We start from the raw sequence: 21,970 nt of genomic DNA, 5'->3' as shown, positions 1-21,970 counted from the left end.
AGAAGGACTAGTAAAGAAAAGTCCCTCTGGAACTTGGTAGAATCCACATCCAGGAGTGTGGGGGTCCAGCCGGACCGATGCCCACCTGACTTAGCTAGGCGGAAAAGCTCCCCAGGTACCTCCGGCTCTGTCCCGCCTGTGCGGGTCAGGCCCTTCCCCGAGCGCCCCCAGGCCGAGCGCGCCTCGGGGCACGAGCACAGCCCAATGGTTCTCTCCGGACCCGCCCCCTCGCGCTCTGATTGGCCGCTGCCACGCTGGCCTTGCCTTATTAACAAGTTCTCAGGGGAGCGGCGGCGGACCCGGAGCCGGCGAGTGCGCCTGGGAACTCGGCCTGAGCGGCGCAGGGATCCAGGCCCCGCTCGCTCGAGTTGGCCTTCTGGGGAAGCCGCAGGAGGCTCGCGCGCGAGAGCCGGCCGGGCCAGGAACCCAGGAGCTCGCAGAAGCCGGTCAGGAGCTCGCAGAAGCCGGTCGCGCTCCCAGCCTGCCCGAAACCCATGATCCAGGGCTGTCTCGAGCTGCGGCTGGAGGGGGGGTCCGGCTCTGCATGGCCCCGGCTGCTGCTATGACTTCTTTGCCACTCGGTGTCAAAGTGGAGGACTCCGCCTTCGCCAAGCCTGCTGGGGGAGGCGTTGGCCAAGCCCCCGGGGCTGCTGCGGCCACCGCAACCGCCATGGGCACAGATGAGGAGGGGGCCAAGCCCAAAGTGCCCGCTTCACTCCTGCCCTTCAGCGTGGAGGCCCTCATGGCCGATCACAGGAAGCCCGGGGCCAAGGAGAGCGTCCTGGTGGCCTCCGAAGGGGCTCAGGCAGCGGGTGGCTCGGTGCAGCACTTGGGCACCCGGCCCGGGTCTCTGGGCGCCCCGGATGCGCCCTCCTCGCCGCGGCCTCTCGGCCATTTCTCAGTCGGAGGACTCCTCAAGCTGCCAGAAGATGCTCTGGTGAAGGCCGAAAGCCCCGAGAAACTAGATCGGACCCCGTGGATGCAGAGTCCCCGCTTCTCCCCGCCCCCAGCCAGTAAGTAGCCAGCCCTGGATGGAGAGCGAAGGGGCCAAGAGGGGGTGTGGGGCCCGAGGGCGCCAGGCCGCGCGCCGGCGCCGGCTTGTCTCGGGCGTCGGCGTACCTGCAACTGGGTACCTGGAGGCCGTGCAGAGGTTGCGTTGGCGGGAAGACCGCCTTTGAGCCTCTTCCCACTCCCACCCAGGAAGAGAGTTAGAGGCCTAAAGCAGGCAAAGCTTAGTCCGCGCTCCTTGCCTTGGCTCAGTGCCTCCGAGCCTGTCACTTCACTTGTAGCGCGCGGGTGTCTGTGGACCTTCTTATTCTTCCGGTAGTCAGGACACCAGGGGTGCCCTGCTTCTCCACCTGACCCTAAACTCAGTTATTTTGCACCTCAACTTGGATGGGCGCAGCGGCCAGTACATCCTAGCTCTGCGGAGTTTCACTTTCTACTGGTAGACAGCCGTAACCTCGCGCTCCCCATTTAAAGAACCTCTCAAAGGGTTCCGGAGTTCTGCAAAACTCCTGCCCCACCGCGCATCTAATTTTAAGCAGAAACTTGGTGTTTTGGGCGGGTGGATGATTTAGCAAGAGGGGACGATCGCGGACTAGGGGGGATGGTGGTGGTGGTGGAGACAACAAGACAACCAAAAGAGCTCCCTATTAACCACTTTGCTATAGTGTCCGAATGTGTTGGACCAGGCTTTTGAAGCGGACCCAGCAGCCAGCGACGTGTTCCAGGATAGTCCTAGGTCCTTGCGGCCCTTAGGCTTCCTTTCCCCAGCGAACCCGCTCGAAGATATTTCAGGAGCACGGGAAATTCCCAAGTTTTCCTCGTTTCCTCCGATTATTTCGCCCTACATAATAGCGTTGCAAATTCAATGGCGTGATGCTGAGGAACGATTTTTATCTGGGGATTAAACGTCTTTGAAAAGACAGCCCCTCCCTGGGCCTAAAGCTTGAGGAAGGTGGCCCAGAGCCGGGCTGTTGCTGCTGACCAAAGTGACATTTCCCTATGAACCCACCCTTCTTTAGGGCGGCCTGGTGGAAAACGACTCTGGGGCCAACTTCCCGGACTTGCTATGGCCTGAGCTGGGAGAGAAGTGGGGATGCTAACTGGAGATTTCGTTTGACTTACATCCTGGTGGTCTGAGGGCCCAAAGGATTATTGTTTTATTAGAGCTTAAAAAAAAAAAAAGCATAGCTAGGCAAAACCCGAAGATGTTCTCAATAACTAAGTGGTGGGGAGCGTGTGGTTGAGGTTTGTTTTATTCTGTAATGGTTTTGTTAGGCATAGCAGGACTGAAACTCGGTCCCCTAACTAGGCCTGCCCAACAGTGACAGCACTCTATTGGAGATTTAAGCTTTACTCAGGAAACTGAAAGAAAGGGCAGGTGGACATAACCAGTTTCGTCAGACTGGGGACCCTGCCCCCCAACTCCCGATACACACTATGCTTGATGTGGTCCCAGGCGCTGAGGTTTGGAGAGGCTGTAGGGAAAACCGAGGGCAACTGAAATGGCAGATATCTACATAAACAGCCCCATACATATTTTAGAATTGTCACAGTGTGACTTCTTGGATGGCTCTCTAATTTGATTGGCCCTAGAGCCCAGGAGAAACATGTTGTTTGATAGAAAGTGTGGAGTTTCAAGATCCATTCTATGCGATGCAAAGGCCTAGCCCCAACGCGGTGCATTTGTCGGGCACAAATACAAGTGTATGTCTATGGTATGAAACCTGGGTGACTTTGGACTGGGCAAAGGGCCCCTGAGTGTTTTATGACCACCCCCTGCCCCCAGCCTTCATCTTTCCAATGTGAGAGGCGCAGAAGAGGCACCTGGTGGGGAAGGCTTGACTTTAAGGTAGGTTGGCACTGTCTCTGCTCAACTGTATTCCAGCGTTGAACATGCTTAGATTTCATCTAGCATTTTAGCAGGCAAGAGAAAATATTTCTCAAGTGCCTCACAGTGCCCAGCACAGACGCGTCTGAACGAAATTAATACCTGGAATGTTTTCGGTTCCTTAGTAAAACACCCCAGCAAGACTCTCTTTAACTCCTTGCTTTTTTTTTCCCCCTCTCCTGGCCCCCTAGGACGGCTGAGTCCCCCAGCATGCACCCTACGCAAGCACAAGACTCTCTTTAACTCCTTGCTTTTTTTTTCCCCCTCTCCTGGCCCCCTAGGACGGCTGAGTCCCCCAGCATGCACCCTACGCAAGCACAAGACCAACCGCAAGCCCAGGACGCCTTTCACCACAGCTCAGCTGCTGGCTCTGGAGCGCAAGTTCCGCCAGAAGCAGTACCTGTCTATTGCCGAGCGCGCGGAATTCTCCAGCTCGCTCAGCCTCACCGAGACCCAGGTGAAGATCTGGTTCCAGAACCGTCGCGCTAAGGCCAAGAGACTGCAGGAGGCGGAGCTGGAGAAGCTGAAGATGGCCGCGAAACCCATGTTGCCGCCTGCTGCCTTCGGCCTCTCTTTTCCTCTTGGCGGTCCTGCAGCGGTGGCTGCAGCTGCGGGCGCCTCACTCTACAGTGCCTCTGGCCCTTTCCAGCGCGCCGCGCTGCCTGTAGCGCCCGTGGGACTCTACACCGCCCATGTAGGCTACAGCATGTACCACCTGACTTAGGTGGGTCCAGAGTCACCTCCCTGTGGTGCCATCCCCTCCCCAGCCACCTCTTTGAGCAGAGCAGCGGGAGTCCTTCCTAGGAAGCTCTGCTGCCCTATACCACCTGGTCCCTTCTCTTAAACCCCTTGCTACACACTTCCTCCTGGTTGTCGCTTCCTAAACCTTCCTCATCTGACCCCTTCTGGGAAGAAAAAGAATGGTCGGAAGTGTCTAGGTTTTTCGAGAAAAATCTAGATTTACATGCGCAAGTTATAAATGTGGAAACTAAGGGTGCAGAGGCCAAGAGATTTATCCGTGGTCCCCAGCAGAATTAGAGGCTGAAGGAGACCAGAGGCCAAAAGGACTAGAGGCCATGAGACTCCATCAGCTGCTTCCGGTCCTGAAACCAGGCAGGACTTGCACAGAGAAATTGCTAATCGGTGCTTCAAGAGATGAGCCCAGCCCTATAGAAAGCAAGGAGCCCAGCTCCTTCCACTGTCAAACTCTAAGCGCTTTGGCAGCAAAGCATTGCTCTGAGGGGGCAGGGCGCATGCTGGTGCTTCACCAAGGTAGGTTAAAGAGACTTTCCCAGGACCAGAAAAAAAGAAGTAAAAAAAAAAAAAAAAAAAACCAAAATCTGTTTCTATTTAACAGTACATTTTCGTGGCTCTCAAGCATCCCTTTTGAAGGGACTGTGTGTGTACTATGTAATATACTGTATATTTGAAATTTTATTATCATTTATATTATAGCTATATTTGTTAAATAAATTAATTTTAAGCTACAAGAAATGATGTCTGTGGGTTTAGTTGTGTGTTTTATTGTCCCTTCTTTCTCTTCACATATAAAATTGCATTCCTGTTTGGTGGTAGTTTTACACTAGCAACTTTCAGCAGTGACAGGAAGATGTACAGCCACCATCTTTTGGACACACAGGAGAGATTTGCTTTATTAACACAGTCAAATGGAGAATTGGAGCAATTACCTAGGATAATTAGGCTCAATTTTCCAATTCACTTTAAGCTGAAATAGACACTTGCTCTTTCTACCAATAACCCACTCTTCCTCCCACCCCACCCCCCTTTTAAACTGTCTATGAAAACGAAGTGACTTGGCTTGATGGTTTGATGACTGTCAACAGCTAATCCAGACAATTCCATCCCCTCGAACCTGTTTTTCCTACTGAAGGGGTGGAGGTGGGGGCCTGGGCTAAACCTTCTAAACAGTCACCAGTGTGGAGACAGTGTATGAAGTTTCATTCTAAGCTACTTAAAGAGCTTTGCGCAGCTAGCCCAGCCTAGCTCCACAGAAGAGTACTGAAAACCCGGGGCTACCCGGTGCCCCGGCCCTGCTCTCCTGCCCTCATAAACTGGGTTTTTCTTTTTATGTCGTCAAGTTCAGGCTTCCAAGAAAAACATATTTGAGTAAGTGCAAGTTTAATATTTGGGGGAAAATTCTGCAAGGATACGAAAGACAGAAAATCACTCACCCTGTGGTCAATAAAGGCTACTGTGTACCCCCAGCCCCCACTTCCCTTTCTTGTGTACCGAACCTCCCCCTTGGGTCGCATCAAATCTAGGTGCTTCCCCAGATGGTTGAAGTTTGAATATCCAAATGTAAGAGAGCCCTGGGCAACCTAGTCCAGAGCTGTCAAGAGGGGGAACCCAGAACCCTAGTACCTGGTGTTGGACTTGGGAGGTATGAAGGTCTCCACAATTAAAGCATAGAAATTGTGTCTGCTCCCAGGCTCAGTTTGGCCTGGGAATTTCGTGAGAGACTGAAGCTTCCTGTAGGCGTGGAAGTGTTAGGCACTGGCTCCAAGCAGCTCCAGAGGTGGTCTTGGGTCCTTCAGCCTGCTGTTTTGGAGTTAAGGCTCCGTTTCTCTGGCTATTTGTCACACCCTCTTCCCTAAAAGAAGAAGAAGAAGAAGCCTGTCGCTGGATCTTGGTCCTACAACTGGGACAGTCTGGAGGATTCAGGAAGTGACCCTCAGTCTCTGGGCCTCTGGAAGCAAATCTAGGACCTGGGTCCTGATGGAATAACCACACCTTCAAGGTTGGGATCTCGAACCACATGCTCTGTAGAGGCACTTGGAAGCTTAGATGTGCATCCTTCTTGCTGTCAGCCACACAGATTAAGCAGTTTAGGGACAGCCTTGTACAGTACACCCCGACCCCAGTGATATACTGGTCTCCTTTCTAGAAAGGCCCAGGAGACTGATTCAGAGCAGTCTCTTCGTGGGTCTCAGTTCATCCGTGGTCTAACCTGCCTCAGAGCCTGTGTGACCTTTTCATATGCAGGCAAGGTCATGCTATCTTGCTGTACTTCAGTTTTCTCACCGGGGAAAGGGTCTGAGAATCCTCATTAACCTCTGTTAGAATTTGGGGAATGTGTTAACCTGTACTGGATACTGCAGAATATTCCTGGCGACTGCGTTTGCAACTGGCGCTGTATTCTCCCTTTCCTCACTCAGAATAGAGCAATGGCGGGGTAGGATTCTGTGTCTCCTTCTGCCTCCTCTGAGTTTAGCAATTTAGGGTCGAGGCAAATTTAGAGCAACATAATTGCTGTAATGAGCAACGGTTCGCGTTCTGCAGACGCGCAGTGGCTCCAGCTAGGCGGTAGCTGCAGGCGAGGCGGGCGCGCCTCCTCTTCCCCCTCCCGAGCCTCCCTGGGACCCCCGCCCGCAAGCGCCTTGGCCTTTGGAGGCAGTCTTGGGCTGGGGTTTCCTTCCAGTACCGGGTCCGTTCATTTTTCTGCTTAATTTTTTTTCTTTCAGCAGCCCTTTCTTTGCCCCATTTCCCAATTCTCTTTCTAGACTCGGCGTGTACACAGAAAGTGATCAATAGGTGTTCGCTGTATCTGAGCAGCCCACTGGTTTGACGTCCAGATTTGGAAGCCGCTGTAAACACAGTGAGGCAGAAATTTGCGGCCGGGTGGTGGATTCCGCTTCTTAATGGCGGTTGCAGTAACTGGGGTTCCTTGTCTATTCAAGCGAAAGTGATGTCTATAGCGGGCCCTTGACTTGGTCCTTTGCGGATCAATGTTCTGATCCAGCTAACGTGTGGTCTCGATCACAGGGGGCGGGGGAGGGCACTGGGTCACCATCTAGGGCACTGGCGGGCTGTGGTAGAATAGTCTGTTCTTGGGATCTGCTGTGTTGAGCGTTACTTGTGCGTGCAGGCTGTGTCTCTCCTTCGCTCAAACCCAGATTTCTACAGTTTTTTGGGGGACTCCCGTAGCCCAGAGAGGTAGCGGGATACACAGCTAATGAAGGGACAGAGTAGGGATTAGATCTGACTTCACTTGGAACCTACGTGTTCCTGATCCCAAGCCTCTGTAGCTGAGGATCATTGGATGCTATGACAGTTCTCGCACAAAATGTGGGTGTCCCGGGAAACTAGCCACGGGTGATCTGGGCCCCAGTTGTGACTTTAACTCCTTTTCCATGACCACACGCAAACACTGTTCTTGGGGGCCTGAGAGGGACGTATCCCTTGCCCGGCAGGCTGTCTGCACTTGTGTTTTTTTTTATTTGGTTGGGAAGATCACCGAAACTCAGCAAATTCTGTTTCTGACGACGCCACAGAACTGGAGCGGCCGCTCCAGCGTGATAACTGGGAAGGGGTGACACTGGGCAAGGTCGGGGACTTGGTGCACCAGAGCTCTGGTCTTGGGTAGCTAGGCTTAGGCGGTCGCAGCCCGGGAGGCTGGGTGGGGCTCGCATTCAGAGTGCCTAGTTTCTGGGTTACGTGGCTCGGATAGCCGATTCTGGAAGGACAGCCCAGGCCGCCCAGGAGACTCACAGAAGACCAGGCGTCGTACCGTGGGGCCCCTTTAGTGACCCGAGGCCCCTAGGTGAGCCCGACTGGTTCAGGTCTGCGCCCCGCCAGAGCCCTCAGGGGCGCAATGGGGAGCTGTGAGGAGAGGCAGCGGCCGCCTTTCAACTATTCGGCTGGCGCCCGCCTGGCCAGGCCCCCGGGGCCGCAAGTTCTTCCCGGCTCCGGCTCCGTCCTGTCCTCCCAGTCGCTCTCTTCTTCACAACAGTCCCCCTACCCTTCAAGCCATCGGGAGCACCTGACCCCACCTCCCACAGCCAAATGTTCACTCTCCTCTTCTGCACCCCCATGCTTGCATCCGGACTCCTCGGGGGATCCCTTCACTCTGTTCGACAGCTCGGGATCCCCGGTTCTCGCGGCCCTACAGGGCCCTGGCCACACGCCTGCCGGCCTCCGCCACAGCGCCACACCGCGGTTTCAGCCTCCTTTTCTCAATGTCAACTGCCGACAAATCCCCTTGCCCAATGCCGAACACAAGCAGAGCCTACAAAGTGCTTGTGCACACATGACCCATACACATCGTCGCAACACACCAGCACACCTTTCAGCAAACACACAAAGTCAACATGTGCATCCCAGACGCACAAGTCAGACTCACATAGATGCCCAACACATGTCTAACCATCACACATCATACACAAAATCAGTAGATGGCACATACACTTCAACAGACACACCACCTTGGGCAGGGCACGCAGCCCACAGCCCACAGCCACACAGCCACACAGCCACACAGCCACACAGCCACACACAACCGGCAGAAGCATACATTACACACACAACCAACACTCATCCCCAAAGCCTACTCGCTAGCATCCAAGACAAGGCCACCTTCTAATGTCTCTAGAAAGTCAGAGACTTTAAGGCCTACTGAGAGAGACAGACTTTCATGAGGAAAAAGAGGGATAGGAAAGAGACAGGCAGATGAAGAGAAAGAATTCCTTTGGTGTGTGGAGAGATTGAGGGAAAGATCCAGCAAAGCCTGGTAGAGAGCAGAACGGGTCTCAATGGGAGATGTGGAATCACAGCATTCTAGCATCCTAGGTGCTGGGGGCAGGCACCAGGGTGAGCACCAGAGGAGCACTATGCAGAGGCACACATGTAACTGTTTATGTACGAGTGCTTTGGCCCTCATACACATGTGTGTGCACGGCCAGTTCTAGGATATAGAGCTTTCATGGGTGAGGTTGAGGAATGCTGGGAAGTTCTTCCCTTCAACATAAGGAGCCTTCGTCCCCCTTCCCCAGAGCAGAGCTTCTGCCCTGCATTTGGCAAAGCCTCACATGCCTTCCCAAGATGGGGCTCCTAAGGGACCTGGCCCTGCTTACTCTTGGACAGCACTCGGGCCCAGGATCAGGACCATCTGTCCAGCATGTCAGGCAGGCCCAAAGATGTGGGTGCTGCTAGGAACAGCCAGAATACCACTAGATACTGCAGTCTGTCAGTGTCTGATTGTCTGATCTGCAGTTGTCTGCCTGGAGATCCTCGTTTTAGACTTTTGAGGCCATGTGATTTGAGGCAAGTTCCTTAAGTTTTCTGGGCCTGTCTCTTCTCTATATGCCAAGTGTAGGATGCTTCTGTTTCCTTGTGGTCACGGGAACAACAGGAAAGGCTTTGCAATGTGTGTGGCCCTTCCACCAACAAATATCCATGGTGAAATCTTAATAAAGCAGTCAGAATTGTGTCCTGGTCTTCCAGGAGACTCCAGAGAGCCAGAGTGTGCCAACCACTCAGGTCTGAGATGTGGGGCTCAAATCTGGGTCTGTCCCTAGCTGGATGGTGACCTCTACCTAGCAATTTACTACATCTCAGAAGCTTTGATTATACCCATATGGCCTTGCGCAGGGCACATAGCACATCTGAACAGGCACAATGATCAGAGTTCCCTTTGGGCTTTAGTTAGAAGAAAATTTAAGGGTCTGCCTGCCCTCCATTCCTGATCGTTGGGGCCAGAAAAAAAAAAGGGCCACCATACCACCTCCATCTTGGTTTTGGACAACCCTTCAGCGATACATTGTTGCCGTCCATGGGCTATCGATCTCTTTTTGACACAAGAAAATCAGACTGGAAGGAGTTGTGGGATTTGGTCTAAAATTTAGGCTGATTGAAGCTAAGTGTTCAGTGATGTATTCAGGACACCTTAGCAAGTAAATAGGAATTTCAGGAAGAGATGAACCTTCAAAGGCAACAATGGATAGCATCCTCTTGTCTTCCACAGCTGGCAAGCTCAGCCTTCTGCAGGGGCGACTCGTGAACTGAAAGCTGAAGTTAGGGGAGTGGGGTTTGAAGTCCGGGTTCAAAGAACATCCAAGAAAAAGCTTCCCAGAGGTAGGTATCTGTGCAAGGATCCTAAGGAAAAGCCATGCTGGCCAGGTTGGAACTAGCCTCTGGTAGTTGAAGCTTATAGCCCATAGGGTATTGGTGGTATTTCCCTGTCCCTCTGAGCACTGTAAAGAGAGATAGCCTCAAGGTAGGAAGGGCATTGGGATCCAGTTCCCTGGAAAGTGATAGTGACCTGCTATAGAAGTTGCTGGGAGGTGCCTCCTTCCCCCATGAACACGTATGTCTTCTCTGTGTGTGTCCCATAGTAGTCCAAGATGCCAGGAGAGACATGAACTCTTGGAATGAAAGACCCAAGGCTCAGAGAACCTTCTTTTCAGAGCTCCTGCAGCTGGGCCATGAGACCCAGGGCCTGATCCCCAGCTCCATCCAGGAGCCTCTGAAGCTCAGTTGTTGCTGTGCATCTGAGCCTCGGCTGGGAGGTGGAGTCGGTCAGAAACACCCCTGATCAACTGCAGTTCCCAGTCCTGCCTGCTTGCTTCCTCTGACACTGCGATGATCTCCTTGGCCCAGCTGGGTGCCAGCTGTGTGGTCTCAGAGCTTAAGTCATCCAAGCCCTTCCCTGTGTCCATTGCATAACCTAGGGAACCTGAGGCCTACCCTTCCCAGCTCCAGTGCAGGGAGAGAAATGCAGTGTATTGATCAAGGGGCATGTGCCAAAGCCTGTGCCAAGGTGACTTTAATCCTGCAAAGGGCCAGGTAACAGAGGGGTGAGTGTTAGCACTGCCACCCCCTTGTGGCCACAGGTATGCTGTCACTCATCAGAGGTTCAAACTGAGAGGGTAAAGGAGTCACAGGTGGGTGCATTTCAGGAGGCTGTGCAAATGCCAGGATGGGGGATGAGGGTGGAGGTAGGTGTGGGTGTGGGGTGTTTGAAGGGAAGAGAGGGACACTGGGGAAGGTCTGCTCCAATTTCCTGATTCTGCCCTTGCTGCCTACTCACTACATAGGAGTGGGGACTCGAGTCTCATTTCTGGCCCTGTAGTCATCTCTTTCCTTGCTCTCTTCCTCCCTCCACCCCTAACTAGGATTTTATTCATTCTTTGGATTCTGCTGTTGAGCATACCCATCAATTTCCTCTTTCCCAGTATATCCTGGTCCCATCATCTCAGAGCACACATTCTCTGAGCTGGATTCTGCACCAGGGGCCTTATAGGTGGCAAAGGATGTAATAGTGTGCCTCTAGAGGGAAATCCTGCATCAGTCAGGCATCACTCCCAAGGGCACCACGCAGTGAGCTGGGGAGTCAGGATTCTCGCTCGGACTCCCAGCTTTCCCTGGGCTCAGTGGGTGTATGTACCTGCCCACTGAGGAAGGAGGGACAGCCAGTGGTTGCTCTTCCCAAGGCCTTTCTGCTCCCCACTCTCACCAGCACCCCAAGAGCCAGATCTCCAGATGACATGTCTTCTAGTCTCCTTAGGGGTAAGTAGGGCTCCTGTGGCCAGGCTGTGGGCTGCGCAAGTGGAGTGCCTACCCCGATCTGCTAGGTCAGCTTCTGCGTGCACCTCGTGGGCAGGTCCATTGGTGAGTTCCTGGGGCAGAGTTTGTTGTGGCCCCGTTTCTGGCAGGAGATCCCTGGATCTCCTTGCAGCCGTCTGGGGAGCTAGAGAAGGACCAGAGTGTCCTGTGTGGACTCTCCACACCCTTTTCTCAGTTGTCCTCCTTCCCTTGCTTTATATTACAGTTGTAGATACCTTTGGTTTCTCTGAGAAAGGGTCTCTTGTGTAACCCAGGCTGCCTCACACTTCTGATTCTCCTGCCCTCCCCTTCCAAGTGTGGGGACCACTTGCTTCTTCTCTTATTTTGTTTTAAACGTGATGGATCTAATTCTTCAGGTTGAATGGTATAAGGTGGTTGGGTTGGTTTCCAAGGACACAGGTTTAATTCACCAACATTTATTATGCAAAATGAGTGTTTTTCCATGAAGGTGACTAGCACCAAGGACAGTGAAAGGTAAGCCACCAAGCCAGGTCAGCTTACAGCTCGGAAAGGGGCTGTGTTAGTGTTTTTGTGACCAAACCCTTGACAAGCTACTTAAGCTATTTAAGGGAGAGAAGGTTTATCTTGGCTTACACTGTAAGAAGGGAAGGCATGGTGGCCTCTGGGAGCTGAGAGCTAGAGACAATGGCTTGAGCTTCCTTTACTGCCCTTTGGTGACTTGATGTAGCCAGAAGGTCAGCATTCCAGGTAGAAGCAGCAATTGCAAAGTCCCTGAGGTAGGGCTGTCTGTGCTGTGCCTGAGAGGTAACCAGAGACCAGAGAATTCACGCAGTAAAGGTGATTGGAAACCACAGGGACATAGGAGCTGAATCACAGGGTTTGTACATATGCATGTATATACATGTGCATGCATGTATATACATGTGCATGCATGTGTGCATCTGTGTGGAGGCTAGAGGTTGACTTTTGGGTGTCTTCCTCTATCACTTTCCACCTGATAATTTCCAAGAACTTGAAATTCACTGGTTTGGCTAGACCAGTCAGCCAGCGAGGCCCAGGGGTTCCCCATCTCTCCCCTCCCTCGCAAGCACCATGATCAGAGGCATACACTGCTGTTCCCTGCTTTCTGTCACTGCTGGAGATTGAACTAGTTCTGATGCTTTTTAATTTTAATTTTTATTCTTATTTTGTGCATATGGGTGTCTGCCTGCATGTATATTTATGCACCGTGTGTGTGCACTATTCACAGAGGCCAGAAGGAGGCTGTGGGTCCCCACTGGAACCGGAATTGTATCTGGTTATAAGCCTCCAGGTGGATTCTGAGAACTGATCCTCTGAGAAAGCAGCCAGTGCTCTTCACCCCTGGGCCACCTCGCCAGCCCCTCTCACACTTTTGGGACCCACACTATATACCAAATAAGCCATTTCCCCATCTTATCCCATAGAGGCTTGTGGGCTAGGGTAAGGGCTACAGTTTACTGTGAGCAAACCAGGAAGCCATTCAAGTGTAGCCTGTGGGAAAAGTGATCTAAGTTAAATAATCATGTAGTCCCTTCCCACAGCACTTATGGAAGCAGATAAGAAGAGCAACCAAGCACTAAGGGGCATCACTAGGAGCAGGTTTGGGGGTTTTATATAGCCCAGTGTCTGCTCGCTACTTCCTGTCTGTCTACTTTCTACTTCCTGTCTACTCTCTACTTCCTGTCTACTCTCTACTTCCTGTCCACTCTCTACTTTCTGTCTACTCTCTACTTCCTGTCCACTCTCTACTTCCTGTCCACTCTCTATTTCCTGTCTACTTTCTACTTCCTGTCCACTCTCTACTTCCTGTCCACTCTTTACTTCCAGACTGTGATCACCGTGCCTTTCTCTCCAGCCACTATGCCTTCCTAGTATATGCCGGGCATGGTCCTGGGGCCAGGTTGCAGCTTTTGTGACTTAGATGGGTTATCCACCCATGAGCAGTCAGAGCTCCCATAGTGCCGTGCATGACTGGATTCACATCTTATCTCTCTCATCCACAGTGGACTGTGAACAGGACAGCCATAGACTGAAGGGAGGGGACAGGGCTTCCAGTAAAGGAGGTCAGTAGGAGGTACTGCTTCTGTGACCTCATTAAGCCAAGAAGTTTACTTTCTAATTTAAGTCTCCCACTGACCCAAGAAGCAAGGAACCAATGGAGCCCTCCCCGATTCTCACACTCTGACATCAGAGCTCTCCCCATCCCCACACTCTGATATCAGAGCCCTCCCTCATTCCCACACTCTGACATCAGAGTCCTCCCTCAACCTCACATTCTGACATCAGAGCCCTCCCCCATCCCCACACTCTGACATCAGAGCCCCCCCCATTCCCACTCTCTGACATCAGAGCCCTCCTCCACACCTCCCATTCTATGATATCAGAGCCCTCTGACATCCTCTGTCGACTGTAATCACCTTCTTCTTCTTCTTCTTCTTCTTCTTCTTCTTCTTCTTCTTCTTCTTCTTCTTCTTCTTCTTCTTCTTCTTCTTCTTCTTCTTCTTCTTTCTTCTCCCTCTCCCTCTCCCTCTCCCTCTCCCTCTCCCTCTCCCCCTCCCTCTCCCCTCCCCCTCCTCCCCCTCCTCCTCCTCTTCCTCCTTCTTCTTCTTCTTCTTCTTCTTCTTCTTCTTCTTCTTCTTCTTCTTCTTCTTCTTCTTCTTCTTCTTCTCCTTTTAAATCTAGAAGACCTCTAACTTTTCCTTAAAACGTCTTCTATTTTGTGGCATATGTGGAAGCATGACACTAGGAATTGGCCAAGTGTAGGTCAAGCTATTGAAGTGAAGCTGGCTTTCTGGACCTGGTCACTAGCGGCCAGCTGTTTGCACTTGGGACTGTGTTTGCAGGTCTCTGAGTTACCAGTCTTTATTTAGGCAGTAGGAGCTGGAAGGATTTCTGCCCCCACAGAATTGCCATAGGGGAGCAAATGAGTTGAATACGACATGATCCTAGCAGTGCTGGGGACTCTCCCTGAGCCGGCTGTCATGGCAGACTTGGCTGTTACCTATGCTTTCCATGACTTACAAGAGCTGACTCTGAAGCCATTGTCGGGGGCAAAGCCCTGTCTCACTAGGAACTTTTGCCCCGCCATGAAAATCTAGGGCTCTTAGTTTCTACCAGGCTCCATGAGACAGTGGAAAACCATTCCTGCAGGGGGGTGGGGGTGGGGTGGAGAGTAGGAAGGTGGGGGACATTGTATGTACTCCAGTGCAGGCCGGACCAGGCCACCCAGTCCACATGCAGTTACAGAGAGAGGATGGGGGTTTCTTCCATGCATTGGGAGGAAGGCAAGAGCCGTTTCCCTGTGCTGAGCATCTGCTGGGGTCCTTGTGTCTGTTCCTCCACTTAAGTCACAGAGACAGCCCAGTGGCGTGGGTGTCTTCTTCCTGTCCCTCAGGGGATGCTGAATTCCAGAAGTATTGAACCAATTGCTCAAGAACCAAGTCTGGAATTAAGGTTTAGTTTGTGCAAGGGAAAAGCACACATCTCTTCAACTTGCTTATGCCAAAGCTTGCTGAAAGGGCCTTCAAATTTCAGAATATGGTAGAAAAATAAGAATTAAGTAAAACACCTAAAGAAGATTGTTGGGAATACAAAACAAACAACGAACTACCCATTTCCTGCTGGCTGTCACGGAGGACCGGACTGTAAGTGACAGGAACTCTGACAAGCAGCCTTGGACTTTTCGTTACTGGCTGACTATAAGAGAATGTTAATGAAATGTTCTGAGGGTTTCTTTTCCTTGTTAAAATCTCATTTCAAATAATTCCATTCATCATCCTTTTTTCTTTCTTTCCTTTTTTTTTTTTTCCGTTTTCTTAAAACAAGGAACAAAAACAAATGTTTTCCGAAGCTTCAAACCAAGACCTCTGTGTGGGTTTCTCTCCTCCCCCCCAACTATCCCATGCCTTTTCCCAGCAGGGAATTCCCTCCCCCTCCCTGTCTGTTCTAGCTCTCAGCATCCTGCGGTCCCCCTGCTGTTCTCCTCAAATGCCAGCCCTGACCCCACAGATGAGCAGAGTCCTGGGTTCAAGATGGGCAACTATTTTGCCACGAAAGCGAATTTTTATTTTAATATAAAGTACACAGCACATTTTCCCTGTATAAGGAGGGACCCATAAGAGTACAAATGACATTCTCATTGTTTTCCGTAGCTTTTTAAAGGTTTGCAAAATTAATTTAGTTTTGTTAAAAGACACTACACATAGTTTAAAGGTCAAATGGCGGGGTAGAAAGACTTACAAAGGAAAAGACCAACCCTACCCTACCCTCACCTTTCCCACTCCCAGCTTTCTTTCCAATAGAACCACTGCAATGCGGAGGGAGCCCCAGGAGCCATAGTTACAAGATGGTTGTGAGATGCCCCATGATGGTGCTGGGGTCTCAGTAGGGGAGGAGAGACAAATGGTTAGAACAGGCGATGGGAAGAAGCTACTGAAGAGGCATAGTCTAGAATTTGGAGTCAGTGTGGTGAGTGACAGAAGCCACCAGAAACAAATGATCCCTACCTGGCCCAGAAGAGTTACAGCAGCAGCTTGGCTTGCCTTGGAGAGGTTGAGCCCCTGGGAACCGGACCCATATTTGTATCTCCTGGGTTTTATCCCCAGATGAATGGAATGAGGGCAGAACCATTCCAAGATACAGTCGAGGAGAAGGTTTTTATTGTAGACATGAGGGAGAGCAGAGCCAGAGGCAACTGGGAGAGTCCAGTGCAGGGAGAGTAAGTCGTAGACTGAACCAGGCTATGAGAGGAGAGGGGAAAGGAGAGTCAGAGAGGAAGTGAAGAATGGAAGAGGAACGAAGACCAAGAGGAGCAAGGGAGTGAAGGGCTGAAGCAGCGGGGCTGTACAGGGATGAGAAATGAGGAGGGGATGCAGGTGGTGGTGGGGGGAAGGGCAGTCCCTGAGCTGGAGAAGTTTAGGGTAAACAGTGGTGGTGGCATGAGAAGAGCTGATAGAAGCCACGGGGACTGAGTGAACCTAGAGGCCAGCATCCTCTTTGGTATGCCAAAAAGCAGCGCAGTTATCCATTTGTCCTGCGTTGTTAATATTTAATCTCAAACCTCGGTTTCTACCCAGGCTTTGATCATTTAGTTCCTGGATCAAAGACACACACACAACATTTATTTTTATAATAAGCCTTAATCATCACTAGAGCTGGGCAGATACCTACTCTCTATGCTATTAGAATCAATTTCCTATTGTTAATCCAGAGCTGTTATTTACTATGTTTCACCTGGGCTGCTCTTAACTCCAATTGGCCAGTGCTCAGGGCCATGCTTTCTTGACTTCTAACCCATGGCGTCTTTCTCTTCTCTTCATCCTTTTCTCTTCCTCCTCTTGGTCTTCTCCAACCCCAAGCCCAGGAACACTAAGCCCTGCCTATCTCCATTCTGCCCAGCTATAGGCTGTAGGCATCTATATTCACCACTCAGAAATAACCTGGGGGCAAGGTCACACAGTGTCACTTAGGTCTTTGTGTGGACTCTTTCCTGCCTGGGTCTTGGGGCTCACACTTAGCATTATAATTCATAGTAACAGACCAAACTTAACAGTCCTGGATTGCTTTTGGAACTGACATATATGCATTCATTTATTTAGCACACATGTGAGCATGCACGTCCCCGTGGCAGGAGTGTGAAGGTCGAAGACCACTTGTAGGAGTCGGTTGGTTCTCTCTTTCCCCCACATGGGATGTGATCTGGGGACTGAACGCAGGAAGTCAGATTTGGCGGCAAACACCCTTGCCTGCTGGGCCATCTCGCTGTCAGCTAGATCTTTAACTTTAAACGACGTCTTTGGTGTTCTTTTTCATCCTTTATGCTTCCGCTTTTGTTCCTTTATTGTCAGTATCGTCAGTGTGTCTTGGGAAGAGCGCATGCGTGCGCAGTCGGAAGGCAGGATGGGCCACTAGCAGCTCTCCTGAAGTCACCGACAGAAAATCCGGCCAGGGTTCTTGCTCTAACCGCCACGGTCTGATCCGGAAATCCAAGCTGAGTGTGCTGTCAGTGTTTCTGTCAGAACCCAAAGGACACAGGCTTTATTAAGTTGGACTAAGCGACCTTGAATGGATTACTCAAGACTGTCTACCCAGTGAAACTCACCATGCTAGTTTTTCTACATAAAGGAAAAAAATAAAATAAAATTAAGACCTTAAAAAAAAAAAAAGTTCCGCCTTGCTCCGCACGTGGCTGGCCCCAGTGTGGAGCACTGTGACACGTCCCCAGGCAGAGTATCTTACTCCTTAGAGACTCCGCAGTGTGAAGCTGTCTCTGCTGCTTGCCATCTTTCCCCCATCTCTGAGTCTGTTTCTCAGTTTCACCTTCCCTTTTCACCTGGAAAGACGCATGCGCAAAAGTAGCAGGAGTTTCCTGGGCACGAGGAGGGCTCGTGGACCTGAGTAGCTAATAAAACAGGGATCCACGCGCATGCATCGGGACAATCCAAATTATAACAAAGAGAACATGCGAATCCAAGCTGAAGGCGGGATCCCTGCTTCTAAACTGTTGCTCACAGGTTTTTGAGTATGCGGCCCTTACCTTGAGATGGAATATATCCCCTGGCAAGGCCCTGTGGCTAAATCCCAGCGTCCTAGCCCCTCAGAGCCACTAGTAAGGAGTGCTACCAAAGAAAACAGGCCAATTTCAGTCAAACAAAAGAAAAAGAAAAATATGTTTTCTTCTTCTATGCCTGATGTCTGAGTAGGGCGGGAGAGGTAAAGCGTCCATTGTTAAAATGGCGAGATATACCTGTAATCCTGACATTTGGGAAGCAGAGAGAGGTAGGAGGCTCTCATTTGAGGTCACCCTGTGCTACATACTAGGTAAGAAAAGAAAAGGGAAGAAAGGAAGAAGAAAGGAATGAATGAATGAGTGCACGTACATGTGAATGAATGAATGAACGAATGAATTACTTTTTTTGGTGAAGATTGAAGGGACAAGGAGAAGACGGAGGGAAAAACAGATTGTGTTGATGCAAACCTCAACTTGGGGCCACTCAGTCAAATGTGGAACCAGAGGTCACCCTGGAGGTCTTGTCCTGTGATCTCTCAGGCCTGGTGAGAGCTCTATAGGGAGCCTGTGTGCTGGTTAGTGTTTGGACAACTTGTCCCCAGGGCTTTGGGATTTAGCTCAGTGGTAGATCACTTGTCTAGCAAGCACAAGGTCCTGGGTTTGGTCTTCAGCTCTGGAAAAAACAAAAAACAAAAAAACAAAAAACAACAACAAAAACAAAACAAAACAAAAACCAGACAAAATGACAACTTGTCCCAAACTAGAGTCACCTAGGAAGAGATAACCTCAGTTGAGGAATTTTCTCTACTAAATGGCCCATTGGCATGTCTGAGAGGCAAATTCATCATCAATATATGGGGTGCAGCCTATTGTGGGTGTTCCCACCCCTGCACAGGTGGTCCTGGGTGCATAAGACAGCAGGCTGAGCAAACCAGGCGAAGCAAGCCAATAAGCACTGTTCGTCCATGGCCTCTACTTCAGTGCCTGTCTCTAGGCTCCTACCTTGGCATCCGTCATCGATGGGCTGTGATATGGAAGGGTAAGGTGAAATGAGCCTTGTTTTCTTTAAGTCAATTTCTGTCGTAGTGTTTATAACACTAACAGAACCAGCAAGGACCCTGTGCATGTGGGTGGTGGGTACACAGTTTGTCTGTCTGTCTGTCTGCCTCCAATCTTAGAGCAGAGGAGGCTCCTGTTGTGCCAGCAGAGTAGCCTCAGACACTGGGTGCTCTTGAGATAGGGGCAGGGGTATCTGGTTTTGTGACTGCAACTTCTGGGCTTCCCTGGACCTTCGTTTCCTTCCCCATGATGTGGAACAACCACCAATATAACAGAAGAAAAGTTCTCGGTGCAAGTATAGATTTAAAAAGACACTCTTTATGATAGCAGCGATGCCAGAGAGCCATCAGTATGTCCCATTCTATCACCCGACTGTTCTGGGCCACTGCTATGTTTTAGTGCTTGTCTTTGTGGTCGAGGTGAGGGCTGCCTCCTGGTAGGTATCTTTCATGGTGACTGCTCAGTTTTGCATAAGGCCTGGCCCATGAGAGCTTAATAAAACTTGGCTGGCTGGCTGTGCTATTGCTGCTGTTGATATGAGACAGCAAGAGAGGGCCTTGGTTTTTTGTTCTATGAATAGAACATTACTTAATCTCCATCTCCCTCTCCTCACCCCACTACCGTGTGTGTGTGCGTGCGTGTGTGTGTGTGTGTGTGTGTGTGTGTGTGTGTTATGGAATGGGTATGGAGACCACAGAAGACTTTATGGAGTGCCTACTCTCCTTCCATTGTTACATGGATATCAGGGATCGGAGTCAGATCATTAGAGTGGCGTTGTAAGCGCTTTACCCATCGATCCACCTTGCAGCATCTTCCTTTGACTTTAGAGACAGAATCCCTCACTGGGACTTGGAATTTGCCAAGCAGGCTGACAGGCCAGCAAATTCCAGATATCCTCCTATCATTTCATCCCAACACTGTGATAACAGGAATCACTCGGGGTATACAGCCAAGCCTGGCTGTTTACACAGGTGGCAGGGATTGAACTTAGGTCTTCATGCCTATCCAGCAAGCACTTTACTGACTGAGCTGTCTGCGCAAGCCCCACAGAAGAGATTTGTCTCAGTGTCCTGTGGGGACCCTTGTCTCTCTTTCTCAACATTATCAGGCCCAGCTCTGTCCAAGGTCAGACTCTCTGGCACTGGGGTCCTCCAGAGCCCCAGATCCAGCAGTGGGCTGAAGTCATCACAGCTGAGATTAGAAGCAAGCTCATGACCCACATGAAAAGATGTCAGCATCAGGAGGAGGGAGGAGATATGTTTTGGCTGGAGCGCCCCCTGTGCCATTGAGCGGTCTTAATAGAAGGAGTTTAAGTAGTTTTAGTTTTTCCTTCTTTTTTTTTTTTTTTTTTTTTGCGTGCAGATTATCTGAGAACGGTTTGGCACTTGGGAATTTTCCATTGGCTTGAGCTGAGCATACTGGCGCCAAGAAAGGAGAGAAGAAAATCAGACAACGTGGGCCCCGGTTTTCCTGCCAGTCTCAATTTGGGAGACTTTTTCCATCCTTGGGGCCATTTGTGAGAAATTAAGCTCAGAGGCCTTCTAGGGAAAAAAAATCTTTGGACTTTTGATTCCCCAGTGTGGAAATTTTGCACATTTGAATATTAAGTAGTGACTTGAGAAGGGTGTGGGAGGCGAGGCCAGAAATTCAGCATGTGCTTTTTTTTTTTTTTTTTTTTTTTTTTTCTTTTGTCATGGGAAGGCAGTGTGGTTTTTGCAGTCTGAAAAGGCTTTGTCAGAATGTGGCCTCACTATCTTCTGAGTGGGGTAGGGAAATGGTGTCATCTGGGGCCTCAGTTTCCTGCCTCGGAAACAGAATGATGCTATTGAGTTTACCGAGTTTTTCTCTGGGGAGCAGCAGTGGGTTCCATGTGATTGTTTTCCCCCTCCCCCTCCTCCTCTTCCTCCTCCTCCCCCCCCCCCACTTAGCAGAAATGGTGGGTTTTTTGTTTTTGTTTTTGTTTTTTTCCTGTAGGAGCATTTCCAGGTACCTGTTTAATTACCTCTTAAAGCTTTCCTGGTGTCAGGTAAGTTGCTAAGGCTCTCAGGTGGGCCCTGGGCTATCAGTGCAGAACCAGCCTGTAGTGCGTCTACTATGGCAGGTGCCTCTGGTATCCACCACCCTGATTAGCTGGGCTGGCCTAGTGTAATTACAAGTACTCTTAGGATGGAGAGGCTGTGGGGACACAGTCAGAATAGAGATGACATCATAGAAGTGGAGCTGAGCAGGCAAGGCTGCCATCTTTGAAGGCAGAAGAAGTAGCATGAGCCAGGGACCACAGGCACACTCTAGGAGCTGCAGAGACAACAGTGTCCCATTACTTCTGTCACAGTCCATCCTCAGACCATCCAGGCTGATTTCAGAAGTCATATATCTCCATTGAACATACATAATGACTACTGTTAGTTTGTGATAAGTAGCCTTTATTTATCATGAAGGGGTATTGGATTTTTGTCAAAGGCCTTTTTGGTAGCAATTGAAAGGATCAACCGTGTGCTTTCTGTCCTCATTTCCACTTATGTGTTGAGTTATGTCTATTGATTTACACATGTTGAACCATTCCTGCATTTGTAGGATGAAACCAATTTGATCGTGATGAATGACCTTTTTGATGTATTATTGATACAGTTTTCATTGTAGGCGTACTGTTTCTGGGATGAAACACCATGAGCGGATACAAGTTGGGGAGGAATCTTACACTTCCTCATTTTAGTCCATCATTGAAAGGAGTCAGGACAGGAACTCAGGCAGGTCAGAAACCTGAAGGCAAGAGCTGATGCAGAAGGCATGGAGGGGTGCTACTTACTGGCTTGCTCATCATGGCTTGCTCAGCTTGCTTTCCAAGAGAATGCGGGACCACCATCCCATAGGCTCGGACCTCCCCCAATCAATCACTAGTTAAGAAAACTCTACAGCTTCATCCTATGGAGGCACTTTCTCTATTGAGGTTCTCTCCTTTCAGGTGACCCTGGGTCGTGTCATGTTGATGTAAAACTAGCCAGGGAAGTTTGCAAGTATTTTTGCATCTAATTTTACATCTTACCTCATCAGGGAGATGGGCTGATCTCTCCCAACCCTTCTTTCTGTCCCCCTCTCCCTTTTTGTTGGTGATTATCTGGGTTGCGTGTGTAGCTATCTGGCTTTAATGGCTTTGTATAAAGAAT

General features: G+C 50.4%; 1 protein-coding gene and 1 non-coding gene across 2 annotated transcripts, besides 1 other annotated feature; one reads left to right on the top strand and one right to left on the bottom strand.

The window, feature by feature from the left end:
- The first annotated feature begins 292 nt into the window (after positions 1 to 292).
- On the top strand, positions 293 to 4,387 carry Msx1 (msh homeobox 1). Its single transcript, NM_010835.2, has 2 exons — positions 293 to 1,013; positions 3,178 to 4,387. The coding sequence occupies exons 1-2, from the start codon at positions 545 to 547 to the stop codon at positions 3,618 to 3,620; spliced, it is 912 nt and encodes a 303-aa protein (NP_034965.2). The 5' UTR covers positions 293 to 544; the 3' UTR covers positions 3,621 to 4,387.
- Positions 2,127 to 4,314, bottom strand: Msx1os (msh homeobox 1 opposite strand). Its single transcript, NR_027920.1, has one exon.
- Positions 5,233 to 6,226: an enhancer, noted in NCBI's record as "VISTA enhancer mm425". NCBI's record gives its function as "enhancer in: neural tube[5/11]" and the evidence as "EXISTENCE:transgenic organism evidence [ECO:0001131][PMID:17130149]".

This window comes from Mus musculus, chromosome 5 (genome assembly GCF_000001635.26).
Source record: "Mus musculus strain C57BL/6J chromosome 5, GRCm38.p6 C57BL/6J".
NCBI lineage: Eukaryota > Metazoa > Chordata > Mammalia > Rodentia > Muridae > Mus > Mus musculus.
Note: the sequence above shows the minus strand (reverse complement) of the source record. Positions and strands in the feature narration are given on the sequence as shown.